The 16036-nt window shown below is 51.1% G+C and overlaps 1 protein-coding gene across 9 annotated transcripts in view; it reads right to left on the bottom strand.

Moving 5' to 3' along the window:
- Nucleotides 1-16036, bottom strand: part of TSPOAP1 (TSPO associated protein 1) — a 62532-nt gene that overhangs the window by 33206 nt on the left and 13290 nt on the right. For all 9 annotated transcript variants that reach the window (XM_032707290.1, XM_032707295.1, XM_032707291.1 and 6 more), the window contains exons 3-11: nucleotides 15185-15313; nucleotides 12937-13113; nucleotides 9481-9735; nucleotides 6071-6178; nucleotides 5138-5221; nucleotides 3703-3792; nucleotides 2769-2891; nucleotides 2296-2400; nucleotides 1504-1554 (exon numbers count right to left, since the gene is read on the bottom strand). In XM_032707290.1, coding sequence (XP_032563181.1) covers nucleotides 1504-1554; nucleotides 2296-2400; nucleotides 2769-2891; nucleotides 3703-3792; nucleotides 5138-5221; nucleotides 6071-6178; nucleotides 9481-9735; nucleotides 12937-13113; nucleotides 15185-15313 — 1122 coding nt within the window. The remainder of the gene's footprint in view (nucleotides 1-1503; nucleotides 1555-2295; nucleotides 2401-2768; nucleotides 2892-3702; nucleotides 3793-5137; nucleotides 5222-6070; nucleotides 6179-9480; nucleotides 9736-12936; nucleotides 13114-15184; nucleotides 15314-16036) is intronic.

The following is a 16036-nucleotide window of genomic DNA, read 5'->3' as shown; positions in this document are numbered from 1 at the left end:
TGCCTTGTTCCATACTGAGATTCCCACCTCATTCTTACCGAACAAAAGCCAAATCCCACGCACCAAATGCACAAATAAGAGAACCAGGCCCTTTCTGAGGGCCTCCAAATCATCATGTGCTTTGAGTTCAATGACTCTGCTAAATTTCAACAGACTGCACTCATCCTTCAATAATATCCCATCCAAAAGCAATCCAAACACATGGGAAAAGGAAAACACACAGCACAGGCACTCTACACCCCCTAATTCTGCTCTACATGGACATTCTGGGATGACTATGATTAGAGATAAGGAATTTAAATCAATGTTGCTGCACACTAAACTAGCTTTTAATGACAATTTCTCTTTCTTTGGTCTGCTTTATAAAATTCAAGGCCAGGTTGGACAGGGCTTAGAGCAACCTGGTCTAGGGGAAGGTGGGTGGAACTGGATGAACTTTCAAGGGGATAACACAGAATGTCACAGCCCCATGATACTCACCCAGCCTGCAACTATTTCAATCCCATTTAGCAGGAGTCCAGCACTCTTGGGTTCTACAGCTCAGACACAGGCCAGGCTCCCTCCAAAGTTGATGCTATTTGCAGCCATGGAGTAATCTCCTCCATCAAGGACAATCCCCATCCCAATCAACAACCCTGGGCTCCCAACAGCCCCAGAGCTGCACAGGGAGTTCAGCCTGTCCCCTCTGACTGTAAGTCACCACTGCAGCAGGAGATGCCACTGTCTGGGTGGACAGTGAGGCCTTCTGCTCCTCCTGGGTGTTTTAGTGCTCAGAAAACCTCTGAGAGAGCACAAGATGCTCCATTTCCCATCACACCCAACCCTCTGGCAGTCACTAAATCTCCACATCACAAGTTCCAGCGTTTGGTGCTTTGGCTTTGCAGCTCCAGGAACCCACAGCCAAGGTTTTCTCCAAAGTCATCCCGACTGACACCGAGCTAATGCCAAGCACACCCAAAGCAGTGCCCAGCACATCTGCCAGGCTGCACTGTTACCCTGTTGGTGTGTTCCATGTGGATGTCAGAGTAAATGGGACAAGGGAGTTGCCTCAAGCTTCCTCACTCAGGCAAAGGCCACATTTCTCCTGTTTTTCCCTAATAAAAAGCATAAAGCGCAAACATACACACACACAAGAGAAATTTCAAGTCCCATGGACACAAATATTCTTCCTCTCTTTACATGATCTCGGAGAAAGGAGGAGGCAGATCTGAGGCTAATTATTTAATGCATCCCTGAAAGATTTTTTGGGCAAAATCTGAATGAAGAAATCTATGTGAGGACTGAGCAGGCCAGGATTTAATCCCTCAAAACTCTGACCCCAGATATTACTCTGCCAGCACCACTGATACTTGTTCTCAGCAGTAACATGCATCTGATCAAGACATTACAGTTTTTTGCTCAAGAACCAACAAAACCCATCAAAGGCATCAAGAAAACCGGTAATAAGAACAAAAGGTACCAAAATTTGCAGCCACTAGTCCCTCTTGTTTCCTTCTGCCTTACCTCTAGAAGCTGTACTGCTCCTTCATGTTCCCTTCTTGCCTCTGCCTGTGCCTAAGGAGAAATAAGAAAGGGAGAAAATAAAAAATGAACCCACCTGAGCTCACTTCTGTCATCCCACCTCATAATCCTTCATAGGTTGGAGGACAAGTCTGATGAGGAGCAGCTGAGGGAGCTGGGGGGGCTCAGCCTGGAGAAAAGGAGGCTCAGGGGGGACCTTCTGGCTCTGCAACCCCCTGACAGGAGGGGGGAGCTGGGGGGGGTCGGGCTCTGCTGCCAGGGAACAAGGGACAGGAGGAGAGGGAACGGCCTCCAGCTGTGCCAGGGGAGGGTCAGGTTGGATATCAGGGAAAATTTCTTCACTGAAAGGTTAGTCAGGCCCTGGCACAGCTACCCAGGGCAGTGGGGGAGTCCCCATCCCTGGAGAGATTTAACAGATGTGTGGATGTGGCACTTGGGGACACGGGTTAGTGGTGGCCTTGGCAGTGCTGGGGGAATGGTTGGAGTTGATGACCTTAGGGGGCTTCTCCAACCTTAATGATTCCATGGTTCTATGATTTAAAGTCTGAAAGCACCTCTGGGCTTTGGACAAACAGCAGGGAGAGGTCAGAACTGATGTCCCTGAGCAAAGCCCTTCACTGTGCTCAGGTACCAGAGCACTCAGACACTGCCCTGGTTTACTTTATCCTGTAAACTCACACACACCTCCTCCGTGCACTGCATATCCAAGGAAACATATCCATTGTTTTCCAGGGATTTGGATGGTAAAATGTCCACCTCCCACCCCCCACACACCTGCTGCAGCCGCCGGACCTCCTCCTGCTTCTCCTGCAGGACTAGCAGGGCTTCCTTGTGCTCCACTTCCAGCTGCTGCCTGCGCTCGGCCACATTTCTCATGTGCTGCAGAACAAGGCACAGACAGGGACACTGCTGAAATCCTGTGTCCCACCAGCAGCCAGGAGCCAACCATGGCCTGGACTCCATGTCATCATTGCACAGGAGGAAGTACAGAACTCTCCCCACTCGCCAGAGCAACACAGAGACAATCATCAAAGCGATGGCCCCCTTATTGCCCCTCCCACCCAAATCCCTGAAGCAGCCTTTCCAAACCTCTTCCCACTTTGGAAAGCCACGTTCTAGGATCCTGCAGAAGCACAGTTCCCAAGAGAAGCACAGAGACAAGGGAATGGTGAAAAAAGGCAAAGAGACAACATGTGCCATCCAAAAGCAGCACTGTCTGGACAGTCCCCTGCGTGGATCCCACTGACCTTCAGCACCTGCTCTAGATTCTCCAGCTTGGTTTGGAGTCCTTGGTTCGTCTGAATCACTGAATCCCGTTCCTTGGTCACCAAAACAACCTGCAGTTTCAGGTCAGCATTCTCAGATTCAACCTGGAGAGAAGGATTTGCAGTTTTAGCACAAGCAGCCAGAGGCGTTCCCTGTATTTTTTTATTTGATTTGATTGAGGACAATTTATTTCTGTGTCTCAATAGGTTGATTTGCAGACCTGCTTTCTACTGGCAATGATATCAAAATGATGAACCTCCTCTCCCTCTGGTTTTTATTAATTAATTATTAATTATTTTATTATTATTCATAAATAAGCATTTATCAGGCCTCAGTGTGTAACACTTTATTTGCACACACTGTTTCTCTCGCTAGAATCATCTCCCCTCCCCATTTACAAGGAGGAAGGAACTGGGAGAGGAACAGGCTACATAATGAAGAGATAAAAGAAAGCACAAAGGTTTAAAAGCATTTTTCATCCTACATGGTAGAATTAAACACAAAGAACAGGACAGAAAATTCAGCAGCCTGTTGAGATCATCTTCACCTTCTTCACTTACTACAGGGAATTCCAGCCACATATTTTGATTCCAGGGGGCACTATGGCCTCAAGACTATTAGCAATGCAGATTACAAAGGCAAACATTTCTACTTACAACAGTTATTAAACAGTTATTTAATATTAAATATAATTATCAGCCTTATGCATGGTGGCAAATTGACACAGGTGAGTGACAAGTGACTTTTCAAGTCCTGTGCCTTATACTTGTCCAGAGAAGGAGCTGGGAACAGAAACCCAGATGAGCACAAAACCATTTTTCAGCTGGCAGCTTGAAAACTTGGCACACCAGCAAGCTCTTCCCAGCAAAATTTTGCAGGAGCCAATGCTCCACCTGACCAAGACACTGCTTTTACCTGTCCTGCCCATCCAGCCCTCTCGTTCAGCTGCAAGTTCTCCTCGGCCAGTCGTGCATTTTCACTCTGCACCTCCTGCAGCTGGATCTCCTGTTCAGAAAGAGTGGGAATTACTACACCAAGGCCCTCAAACTCCCCCAAATTATTCTGCAGAGCAGCTCCACTGCTCCTGTTTCCTGGTGCAGGATGTTGGTGGGATGTTGTTGAGGAGGGGGAGGCACTGCTCTAACAGCCCCCTGTGCCAGATGATGGAGTTGGAACTGGATGACCTTTAAAGTCCCTTCCAACCCAAACCACTCCATGATCTCTCAAGTTTCTTCTCTTCTTTTCTTAACCTCAAAGCCCAGAATCAGAAAGAGATTTCCTTGTCTAGCTCCCAGCTCCAGTGTCACATTGTTTACAAGCTGCTGCCTAGAACTCCATCTCCACCCACAGCAATTCAAGTTTCACTGCTGGTTCGAGATCAGAGTCTTCTTGACAAATATCAGTTAAGGAAGGAAAATTATTTGGGAAAGTGATGCTAAAGGGAGCCCTAGACTGCAAAGTCCAGAGTTTCAAATGGCTGACTCTGAAAGCAGGATTCAGTCTGGAGCTAAGAGCATGAGCCTGCTACCCCTGAATTAGGGAATGCTGCCTCTGAGCACAGGCTGTGGGCACACAGAGGGACACTGGATTTGTCAGGTCAGTCCATCTGCAACAACTCTGTACAGCACTAAAGGGCTTTAATTGCTGCATAATCACATGACACACACACACTTCCCCATTCCAAGGTTTTACATATCATCAAATATTTTCTGGCTGTTCCAGGAGCTAATTCCCTGTGCACACAGGCTGAGTCCTGGTACTTCAGGGTGAGTTGGTCCCTTCTTGACCCTCAAAAGTGACTGTCTACCAACATACAAAGACAAACTCATTCCTTAAACAACCCACAGCCATCAAACATCTATTCAGAAGGTCAGCACCCCTGGGGGAAGCCATACACTGTCAGCCCCTAATGCCACCAGAGCCGCTCAGCAGAGCAACAACAGAAGGGAGAAATCCAGGTGCTTTGCTAAGACCAGGAAAACCTCCCTGGAATTAAACAGAGGCAAGATTTCTGCCAACAAATATGAAACACAGGAAAACGACTGTGGGTTTGTGCAATGACCATCTTGAGGTGTAGAAATCTTTCAATATTTGGAGTGCTGGAGTGCCTGTGAAAATGCTAATTATCTCAAAGGCCATGGAATTTCATCCAGTGATTTATGTGGCTGCACTCAACCCACAGGTAACTGGAAGACTAAATAAACAAGCCCAAAATTTGTGACACTGTCCAAATAACCAGAAAGGTGGTGATTCATTACTAAGATGAGCTGGAGAATCCAAGAGAGACACACAGCAACCCAGCTCCTCTTCCCCCATCATGCTCACAGCAGCAGGCAACAAGAACACTTACTAGTTCTTTGCATCTTTTATGCTTTTTCCTCACTTCATGCTCAAGGTTTTCACATTTTTTGCGCTTTTTCTTGAGTTCAAATTCCTGCAGGAAACAAGCAGAAGTAGATCAGCAAGTGCACACTCTTACAATGCATAGGAAATTCAAGGCCAGCCTCTCAGACCCAGTGCTGCATTACCTGATTTTCTCATAAAAATCTCTTTGTGACAAACTCGAACAATGTAGAAACCAAGGGAGATTTTTATTTTTTTTTAAATGTAGGAAAACTAAAAAAATTTTTAAGTGAAACAACTATTTCTCTCTTCCTCAAGCCTTTAATCTTCTGGAAACAGTCCTGTTTCCCACTTGCACAGATTGTTCCTATTTGGAGAGAGCAGTATGGAGACAGGACGTGGGGGACAAAAAGGCAGAGCTGTGCAAAATTCTCAGCTTTAAACATCAGCTGTGCTATTTCAGCCCCTATTCTCATCCAAATGACACCTAACAGAGCACAGACATCCTCTGCTTATGTACCTTTACCTGCAGCTACTCCTGTAGCTACCTCTTGGCTCCTCAGATAGACAAGAGTTGCTAAACCTCCCTGTGAACTGTCATAATTTGCTGGAAAAATTCCCAAGGGGCATATTCCTCATCCACATCTGTCCCCAGTTCAAATAAGACTAAACCAAACACAGCACAGAACCTACTGGCATGTTTTCCTCTCATTTTAGTGTAACATATTCCCCTGCCAGCCCAGCACCTGGAGCTGCCACCCAGCAACACTCCCCATGCAGATGGCCTGTGTTTTCCCACTGATTCCCCAAGCTTCCCACTTTTGCCAGAGCAGCTGCACCTAAAAAGACTTCAGTCCCTGAAATCTCTACCTGGGTGGAAAACCCAAGAAAAATAAAAAAGTGTGGCATTCCTTCCCCTAAAACCAAGTTCCCAACTCACCAGCTGCTGGATCTGTTTGCTTCTCTCTTGGCCTGTTATTGCATTTTTGGGAGGGAAATTTTCATGTCCTTCAGAGGCAGGTCCCAGTGGTTGCACACCTGGTTCCACCTGGAAAGCAGAAGAGATGCCAGAGAGCTCAGGGACAGGCAGGATTGCAGGGCACACTCCTGGCAGTGCCACCTGGGAGAGCAACACCCCCCATGAGACTCCTGATCTCTGAGCTGCACCACTGGGCATGGGGAAAGCTGGACACTGTGCCAGGGATCTCTGTGCCACCAGAAACCTGTGCTGGGAGTCTCCTGGAGCCCAGTGCCAGCCAGTCCAGCTTGACTGAACCACCTCCATGCAACAGTGGCCTCCAGGAAGCTCTCAGATCCCAGTTCCCATTTGTGCCTGATGAGAGGCAGCAGCCACACCTTTCGTGACCCTCCCAAAGCAACACAAAGATGGTCAGATGGGAGAGCACAACCCTCAAAGGGCAGGAATCAGAGAAGATGTCAGAATCTAAAGGCAGGGAAGAGCAAACACTACCAAGAAACAGTGTCCCACCTCAGCTGGCAGCTGAGAGGGACTGAAAGGGCAGCAGTTGCGTGGATTATGTGCCATCACCAAACCAAATGAAAGGAAACAATTTTCTGTACACAATTGTACACAGGTTTCTAACAAAATGCCTTTTCATTTGGGCTACAGACAAGCAAACCTTTAATCCTCTGAATTTTCCCTCTCAACTGGTATTTGACTGGACATTGTCTGCCCAGAGTAATCCCTGACAGCAGAGCAAGGCCGGAGACACACAGAAGAAAGAGGGCTTTGATAATGCTTTAAACATTCAATTTAAAGTTATTTTTGCTAAGCAGATTTTAGGGACAGAGCTAAGGATCTCTCTCAAACTGAACTGTCTGTAAGAACAACTGTAGAAGCCAACAAAACACACAGTGTTACAAATCACCAAGATTAGATAATTAACCAAGATTAGATTAATAACACCCAAGAGTTCAAAAAACCCCCTCTGGCATGAACTGAATCTCTCTCTTCAGCAGGAACTGAATCAATACGTGCAGAGTGTCACTTCTCCAATACTGCCTTAATACAAATTAACTGGAAGGTGGCAAATGCCAAGTTTTAAGAGTATTCCAGAGTTTTAAGCATATTCCAGTGGGCAAATGTGGAAAGATAGACCACTACATTTGACACCTGTTCTGGGCAAACTGATAGAAATCGCAAGTAAGATAAGGCAGGTGCTTAAAATAACTCAAACTAACTTATACTGGGGGCAAGGACACATTCACAAATCTATACAGAGTTCTTCTGACAAAAAAACCAGCAAGCAAAGGGGTGTGGGAGATCCAGCAGGAACCTGCTTGGGTGCTCAGAACACCTTCACACCTTCAGCTGCGGTGCTTTAACGGGTTTTGGCGGACACTGAGACACCACAGGGTGAGGGGGGAAATGTTTTTTCCTCGGGTGAATATCTAATAAAAATGAAAGGACTGAAAAAAGGAGGGAGCAGGAACTGTGCTCTCCAAGCACCGATGCAGCAGAGACAAACAGCGACGAGGGCCTCGTGACACTGAGAGATTAGAGAGACAAGTGATGGTTTAATAGAGCCCCAGTGCTCAGACAAAAAGGCAAAGAGATCTATTGGGGAAGGGAAAGAAAACTTCATTATGCCACCGTATAAATCAACGCCAGAGCCCGGGACAGCGCCGCGCGTTGTCTTCCCCAGCACAAAACCGGCAGGGAAAGCACACAAAGGAAAGCAGACAAAGATGCTAGCACTGAATAATGGGAGAGGCTGGAAAAAAACAAACAAAAAAAAATGGCTGAAGGAGAAGGGGGTTATAAATCCACGGGTGACTCGGAATGGACGAGCGAGGAATGAATGTACTCAACACATCTGCCGCGAGGGCCCGGGGGGGCAACAAACGGGAGCAGCTGGTGCAGCCTGGGGGGAACACGCGTATCCCGAACCCACAGGGGAGTCTGAAAACTGGGGGGGGGAGGGAACCAGGAGAACCCGCGGGAGCAAAACCCCGAGGAGCCGCCCGGGGGCTGCGGGGGCACAGCGGGACCCGCGGCCCGGCCCCGCGGAGGCCCCGGCGGGCCCTGCCCGGGGGCGGCTCGGCCCCGAGACGGCACCGCCGCTCCCCGGAGGGGCCCCGGGCCCGCCCGGCCCGGCCCCGGCGGAGCTCCCGCGGGGCAGCCCCGGCCCCACACACGCACACCCGGCCCCACACACACACACCCTGGCCCGGCTCGGGGCCCCCGGCCCGGCCCCCGGCCCGGCCTTACCTGGCGGCTGCGCGGCCGCGGCGGAGGCGGCGCCCTGAGGCGGCCCCGGATCTGCGGGGCTGAACCACTGCGGGCGGAGGGGCCGCGCGGGGCCGGGCCGGGCAGCGGGACCTGCGGGGCCTGGGCTGAGCCCCGGCGGCAGCACAAGGCGGGGGTTCTGCCCTTCTGTGCCACCGCTCCGGTGAGACCCCCACCCTGGAGCTGCCTCCAGCTCTGGGGCGAGCAGGAGTGAGTCCAGAGGAGGCCACGGAGCTGCTCCAAGGGCTGGAGCTCCTCTGCTCTGGAGCCAGGCTGGGAGAGATGGGGGGGTTCACCTGGAGAAGAGAAGGCTCCAGGGAGAGCTGAGAGCCCCTTGCAGGGCCTAAAGGGGCTCCAGGAGAGCAGGAGAGGGACTGGGGACAAGGGATGAAGGGACAGGACAAGGGGGAATGGCTTCAAACTGCCAGAGGGCAGGGTTAGGACTCAGGTAGGGACCTCCTGGAGCAACAGGAATACACAAAAGGCGGGAACAAACATTGGGAGGGGAAATGGGCGGACAGTGATAGGACAAGGGGGAATGGCTTCCCACTGCTGGCGGGGCAGAGTTAGATGGGATATTGGGAAGGAATCCTTTCCAGTGAGGGTGGGGAGGCCCTGGCACAGATTGGGCAGAGAAGCTGTGGCTGCCCCGTCCCTGGAAGTGTCCAAGGCCAGGTTGGATGCAGTCTTGCACCACCTGGTCTAGTGGAAGGTGTCCCTGCCCGTGGCAGGGGTGGAACGAGGTGAGCTTTAAGGTCCCTTCTGACCCAAACCATTCCACGATTCTATGAAAGAGAAGCATTGCCCGGTTTCCTAGGCTGGAAAATGCTGCACAGGAGCCCTGTGCCGCGGAAAAGGAGCAGGACTGAGCCCGTGGCATGGTTCAGTGTCCCCACTGTGTGCTGCCAGGAGCATCTATGTCCCTCCTCACCCTCTGAGACCTGGCACTGGAATTAGTCCCTTTGGAAACCAGCACAGCACCGATGTGCAGCGGACGCAAACCACAACCCTCACCTCCTCCAAGTGAAACTCCCTAAGAACAGCAATTAATTGAGCAATTAAACATCAAAACTTTCCGATGGCTGACCCACTTGTCTCACCTCCCTGCGAGCTCTCCCTCCCAGTGCCGGGTCTCCCAAGGAGGCCTCCTTTGGCAGAGGTGAACCTTTGCTGCCAGTGTTCGGTCCCAGGCGTGGGGCAGCGCTCGGCCTGGCACTGCCTGGGCTCATTTTGGGGGGACGCAGGCACTCCTTGAAATTCTTGAGGGCAATCTGCCTCTGCAGCCTCAACACCTCCCGCTGGGACTCCCGCAGCAGGCGGTCGAACTCGATGACGTTGAGGCAGCGAGGGTCGTCCTGCAGGAGAACAAACACGGTGTTGTGGCACTGACAGGCTCCAAAAGCTGGGACAGGTCACATTTAACAAACACACACTCCAAAAGAGGAGAGGCTGGCGGAACCCAGCTACTGTGGCACACACAGATTGCTGATTCCTGGGTCTCCAAAGCCTCAAAGCTCACTTTGCGTCCTTTACGCAAATACATTTTTCCTCCTGAAGATAAACCCCAGCCTGTAATGGTCCTGTAATGCTCCTGCAGCTCTCCCGGCACGAAGGGCTTTGCCAAGCGTGTGCCATCTCAGCACATGCCAGCAGGGAGCGTGGCAGGATAATGTCACGTCGTGTCCCAGCCAAAGCAGAGCTGCTTCCCCTCCTTGACGTGGGTGGGTGCTGGCAAGCGCTCAGCCTCAGCGGTGATGAGGGCTTTGAGTGGCTGCAAGAATGAAGAACATCTGGGATTTGGTCAGTTTTCCCTCAGGATAATGTTTGGTTTTCAAACTATTTGATTTCTCTCCTTGTCAGAGACAGTGATAGGCGCCTATCTTTAGCACAAGGGGTCACTCCCATCCCGACCCAAACCCAGCAGCTTTTGAAGGAAACCAGCCCAATCTGATTCTCACAAAACTAGTGAGCATATGTCACCAGCTTGTTTCATTCTTCAAAGGTTTTCAGATTTCAGGAGGCTGAAGAAACACGTACCTGCATGTCCACATGTACAACAGCGGGTTATGAAAACCTGTCTTTACAAATCTGCTGCTGGAGGAGACATTGCTCATTCCCCTGGAAAGCTCCTAAGTTGGTGAATTCAAAGCAGAACTGGTATCCAGGACAAATTTAATCTTTTTCCCTGTTCGCTTCTTATCCCCCCTAAAAATAGTATATGCTTTAAAAATACAATTTGAGGAGAAAACCGTGGTTACTCTCATGGTGCAAGGGGGGAAACTGAGGCACCATTAAAGGGAACTGATTATAGATTCAAGAAGTGAGCAGCTGGGCCTCCTCTGTGCCAGCCCCCTGTTCAGGCTCTCAGGGTAGTAGTTCTTTAAGCAAAATTGGCTGTGGCTGTGTATTATATCTCCCTTCCCCCACCAAAAATAGGCAGCTATTCCCAACTGAGCCTCCAGAGCCTGGGGGAACAAGGGAGGAGGAAAAGAGCTCAGCCCTCCCCTCAGTTTCTATTATACCCATCCCCTGCAGCTGCCTCACTGCTCCCCCCATCCCATGCTTCCAAGGATCCACCCTGCAAGAAATTGCAGCCTGGATTTACCCGGAGCTGGGGTTTGGTTGGAAGCCACTCACTGGAGTGTGATCTCAGGAAATCATTTTATCCCATCCTAAGAGCCCTGGCTTTGCCAAAACAAGGCCAGTGTGTGTCCTACCACTGCAGGGAACTGAGTGGATCCATTTCACAGCTACTGAAAAATTAGTGCTGATTTAAATACCCGAGATTAAAACTGATTTGGTTACAAACTCTGAGTATGCCCCTCATATCTCTGCATAAAACCCCCTTCATTGGCCTAATGCATTTTGCATGCTGCAGACAGATTAGGGGAATTTGGAATTTTAACTAGCTGGAAATTAAAATTTAATGAGCTTGCTTGAGAGAAAAATGGGGAAAACAAGATCAGAAAGAATGATCTCCTCTCTTGCTCTCTTTTCTATGGATTCCCTGCTCGTATATCAGTGTCCCTGGTCCCTGGTGCCGTGGCAGTGACAGGGATTGTCTCTCCTTTGGGGGCAGGGTGGTCACCAGGTCACCCATGCCCTAGTGGCTGAATTTGTCACCCCTGAGGGTGGCACCCACATGTATTTCCCTGGCCAATACTGAATCTTGCTCACCCGCTTTTGTCCCATTCCTCCACAATTTGTCACTCCCCTGTCCCTGGCAGGGTCAGGTTGCCCAGCACACTCTGCTTGGAATATGAGAGGGCTTTGGAAAAGGGTCTGTTCCCCTTCCTGCAGGGGCCTGCAGTGAGAACTCAAGGGATGAGAAGGAAGTTTCTTCTTGCTGACACCACAGGGCACAGTCAGACCTGGATAAGTTTATCCTGTGGTTTAATGCCAGGAAGGATCAATGGAGCAGCTCTGTACAAACACCAAATACACCCAGTTGCTCTTATCCCCACTAGATCCACATTAGGGCAAGACTGAGAATCCCCCTTCGAACCTGTAGTTAAAATGAACATATGGGGAGCTCAGGAACAAAAATAAAGCTGCTTTCAGCAAGGAAGTATTTGTCACCTAAATATCATGTAAGTAGGGCAGGTAGAAATGCAAGGGTTCACTCAGCTCAGCTGGGGGCAGGGATGTAGGGTGGCACTTGGCCACATTTGCATTAGCAAAACAGGGGGAAACCAGTGGGAGCCCAAGTGTTCCTGAGCTGCTCAGGAGAGTTTGAACTGACCTGAACTAAAATGTCCAGCTTGTGAACAACAGATGTAGCTGATCTGCCCAAAACTTTATCACCTTGAGTGGGAACCATCTCCCCCAGCTTCAGCTGCCTGCAGAGGCTGCTTTCAGAGCTGTCACAGAGAAATGCTTTGGAGGAGCAACACACGTGACCAGTTTTAAAGTTCTGTCTCAGGATGAGCTGAATTATCCCTTTTGTCCCACCTTTTATATCCACACGGCCTGTGCTGGTGCTGAAGGGAAGGCAGATCACCAGCCCAGGTGCAGACACAGCACTGGGGATGGTTTCATGAACACCCAGCCCTGGCTGGTGGTTTGTGGCCTCGGTCACAGTCATCCCAGGACCCACTGAGTTATCACCAGTCTCGTGGTGGCTGCAAGTGCTCAGAAGGCTGCAGCTCAAGATGTGGGATCTAGGCTGGTTCTTGGGAATATGCTGGTTGGCTTCCCAAAGAAACGCTTTAAAAGGAGTCCCTGCTCCTACATCTTGGTTGAAGCTCAGCCTTGTGAAAAATCTGTGTATCTGTGGCTTTTCAGGGGTTTTCAGGGGAAGGGTTTTACTTGCTGCTGAAAATGAATTCACAGAGAGACAACTGGGATGCCCCCAACAGCCTGTTAGAGGGGTCCAGACACTGTCTCTGCCACACACTCCCCCAGTGTCCCCACTCAACTCACACATCAAATCCTGTCTGTTTTCAGCCTGCACTGGGGATTAATTGCCCTCACACCACTTCCTGGAGCCTGGTTTCCATCACTGCTGTTGCACAGCTTGTCCCAGCCCCTGAGTGATGTCCCGGCGAGTGTCTCACCTTCCCTGCCGAGAGTTTAGCCTGCAGCTCCCGGCATTCCTGCTGCAGAGCTTCAATCTGCTTGTCTTTGGCCAGGAGGGCACTGGCTTGCTCTGTCAGGTCCTTGGCACGCTGGCGGGCAAAGGCTTTCTTACACAGCTCCAGGCTGGAGCCCTTCAGAGCCACTGGAGCAGTGACCTACACAGAGAGCAGTGGGGAGAAAGGTGTGGTGGTGCTCCTTAACCACCACTCCACCACCCCATCACTCCTTGGTGTTCTTTAACCACCACCTCACCACCCCTTGCTGTTCATCAACCACCACCCCATCACCCCTGAGTGTCCCTTAACTACCACCCCATCACCCCTGGGTGTTCATCAACCACCACCAATCACCCCAACAGCCTGGCCCCAAAGGACAGACAAGCAGTGGAGGAGGAAGGGCTGGATGGAGAAGTGGGTCAGAGAAGAGGTGGGAAGGAGAAGGTGGCTCAGCAGATGGGCTTAGTGGGTACAGCCAGAATAGGGGCTGCAGGCAGGGCAACAGTGTGGGGGGAAGAGAGAAAACAAGGATGAGGGCAGAAAAACAGGAGAAGATAACAGAGAAGAGGAGGGGAGGATGGCAGGAAAGATGGGCATGGGATAAAGAACAGAGGTGGTCAAACCAGGAAGAGAAATGGAGCATCTGTGGGTTTCTAGGCAGCAGGAAAGAGCTTCAGCATGGTTGGGTGGAGGACAGAGGGAAATGGAGAGGCAAGAGAGAGCCCAGCAAGGACCAGCACAGCCAGGTAAGGGCTGGGAGATGTTCAGCAGAAGAAGCAGGTCAGGTTCACATGCTCCCTGTGAGGGAGGGAAGAGCAGGGGTGGGGGTGACAGGGCTTCAGGGGGAGCAGGCTAGTCAGGGACAGGCTCTGTCTGCCCAGCAGGAGCTGAGGCTGCCTGGCACAGTGTCCCTGGGATTCCCCCATCCCTGGGGTGGGCTCTCCCACTGGGTATCAGCACCACAGAGCTGGATAAAGGGGCAGCTCACACCCCCTGCTCATCCCAACCCTCTGGGCAGTGAGGACACCTCCAGTCCCTGACTTTATTCAACCCTTCCTCTCCCTGCCCAGCTATTGTCATCTGCACAAAGCCTCACAATCTGGGGAGGGGGGGGACTCTCCCCTGCCTGATCAGGATTTGCATCCTCTGTGCAAACTTCTCCTCCCCAGCTCTTCCTGAGCATCTCACCCACGTGCAGAAGCTCCATGGGACCTGTGCACCAGGCACTGAAGGCAACCACTGCCAGATTAACCCCAGCTCCTCAGGGCCCCTCCTCTGCTCCTGCCTCCAGCCCACCCTCCACCAGCCTCAGCCATCCGAGCACTTGGACACCTTGGCCAGCACAGGAGCCCAGCAGGTTCTCCCAGGGCTCCCACAGGCCTTACACTGTCACCACCCCAAAGTTTCACTGGAGAAACAAATAAACCAGTGTTTGTATAGGTGCTGGGGGGGCTGCAGAGCTGTTGGGTGTATATCAAATGGTTTCTCTTAACATAGTATCTGACAAGTCCATCTGTTGCCCTGCAAGTACCAAAACCCCGTGACAGACGGGCCGCGCGGTGCCTGGGGACAGAGAGCCAGGAAAACCCCCTACCTTCCCTCCAACACAGCTTTCACTTCCTCCTTTCTGTCCTAGAGGGCTCGAATTCCCCATCACAATCCCTACTTTCCTTCCAACAGAAGGAAAGTGCCTTCCTCCACTGCAATCCCCCTTTAGGAACTTGTGCCCAAGATCCCACACTTGCTGCTCCTGCAAGGTGTCAAACACTACAGGCTTCACAACAAGCTGCTGTTAGGTTGGAGAAAGCAAAACCCCTGTGGCTTGTGCAGCCCTGTGAGCGAGGTGTGGATGGGGCAGAGCTGTCTCTCACCCCTTCCTGTTTTGCTTCACCGCACTCCTTTTCTTATTCAAATCCTTCCTGTTTCTTTCTGGTGAAGTCAGATGAATTATTTTCATGACTTCAGAGAAAGCCGCGTTAATTAACTTAAACTATCACCTTATGGGGAGAAACCAAGCAGGAGGAAATTCCTCAAACCAGCTCCCTGAGCAGGAGCAGAGCAGCTGGTGATGGCTGGGTTTGGTGATTCTTGCAAAGCGTGTTTGCTGGAGGTTTAAGAAAAAGGGAAAGAAAAGGCCTTTCTAGCTCGATGGAAGTGGCAAACAGAAGGTCCTGGTGGTGAGGTGCTGTCCCAGCTCAGCTCCCCAGCCAGGGCAGGTCCCAGCACCCACCACTTTGAGGTTTGCCTCCTGCAGTTTCCGGGCTCTCTCCTCCAGGCGCTTGGCGATCACCGCCAGCTCCGCGTTCTTCCTCTTCAGGTGCTTCACCTTCTCCTCCGTCTGGGGGAAGCAGCTCCTGCGCTGCAGAACAGAAAAAGAAGCTGGAGGTAAAGCCCCTGATCAGGAACCAATGTCCCTGGTCCTGCTCGACCTGTTGTAGAACTACCCAAACCATCGAACACCAACCTCTGCTGTTGTTGCCTCTCCAGTCACTGAAATTTAGGTTTTCCTGCTATTTTTGTTAATGTGACCTCTTGCTCCCTATGAGATCCCCAGACCATCCCACATGGTCGCTCCCCATCCACAACATGCTCGTTGCAGGCTCTGCCAGGACTCAACATGTCTCCAGCATCAGTGTACCCTGGCCTCCCACCCTTTGGGGCTTTCTCCTCCAAAGTCTTCCCAGTTTATTTCCCCGGGTTTACAGGACTCAGCACATCCCTGTGGATTTGTACTGCACCACCAGGACAAGCTTATCCGTGTCTTTTCTCTCCTGACACCAAAGCACGAGCTTCGGAGGAAGCGACAAAGGACTTTATGATATTTGCAAAGCAAATTTCCTTTTTCTCCCTATTGATTCTGTTCACTCTTAATCCCCTTTTATTTGTTATCTGTCCGTTCCAATGAGCCGCCTCTTGCCGACGGCTCCTTCTCCCAAGGTCGGACCCAGATGTGTTGTGCTGTCTTTTCACATCAGCAGAAATGTCAGGTCAGCTGAGGCTCACGATTATTTCCCTCCCTACCCCTGTGAGACCCCACCAAGGGCGGCTCAGCTGTAAGGCTGAGGCTGGTTTTCGAGAGTCC

Source organism: Chiroxiphia lanceolata, chromosome 20, assembly GCF_009829145.1.
Source record: "Chiroxiphia lanceolata isolate bChiLan1 chromosome 20, bChiLan1.pri, whole genome shotgun sequence".
Classification (NCBI taxonomy): domain Eukaryota; kingdom Metazoa; phylum Chordata; class Aves; order Passeriformes; family Pipridae; genus Chiroxiphia; species Chiroxiphia lanceolata.
This window is presented reverse-complemented; position numbering and strand designations above follow the sequence as displayed.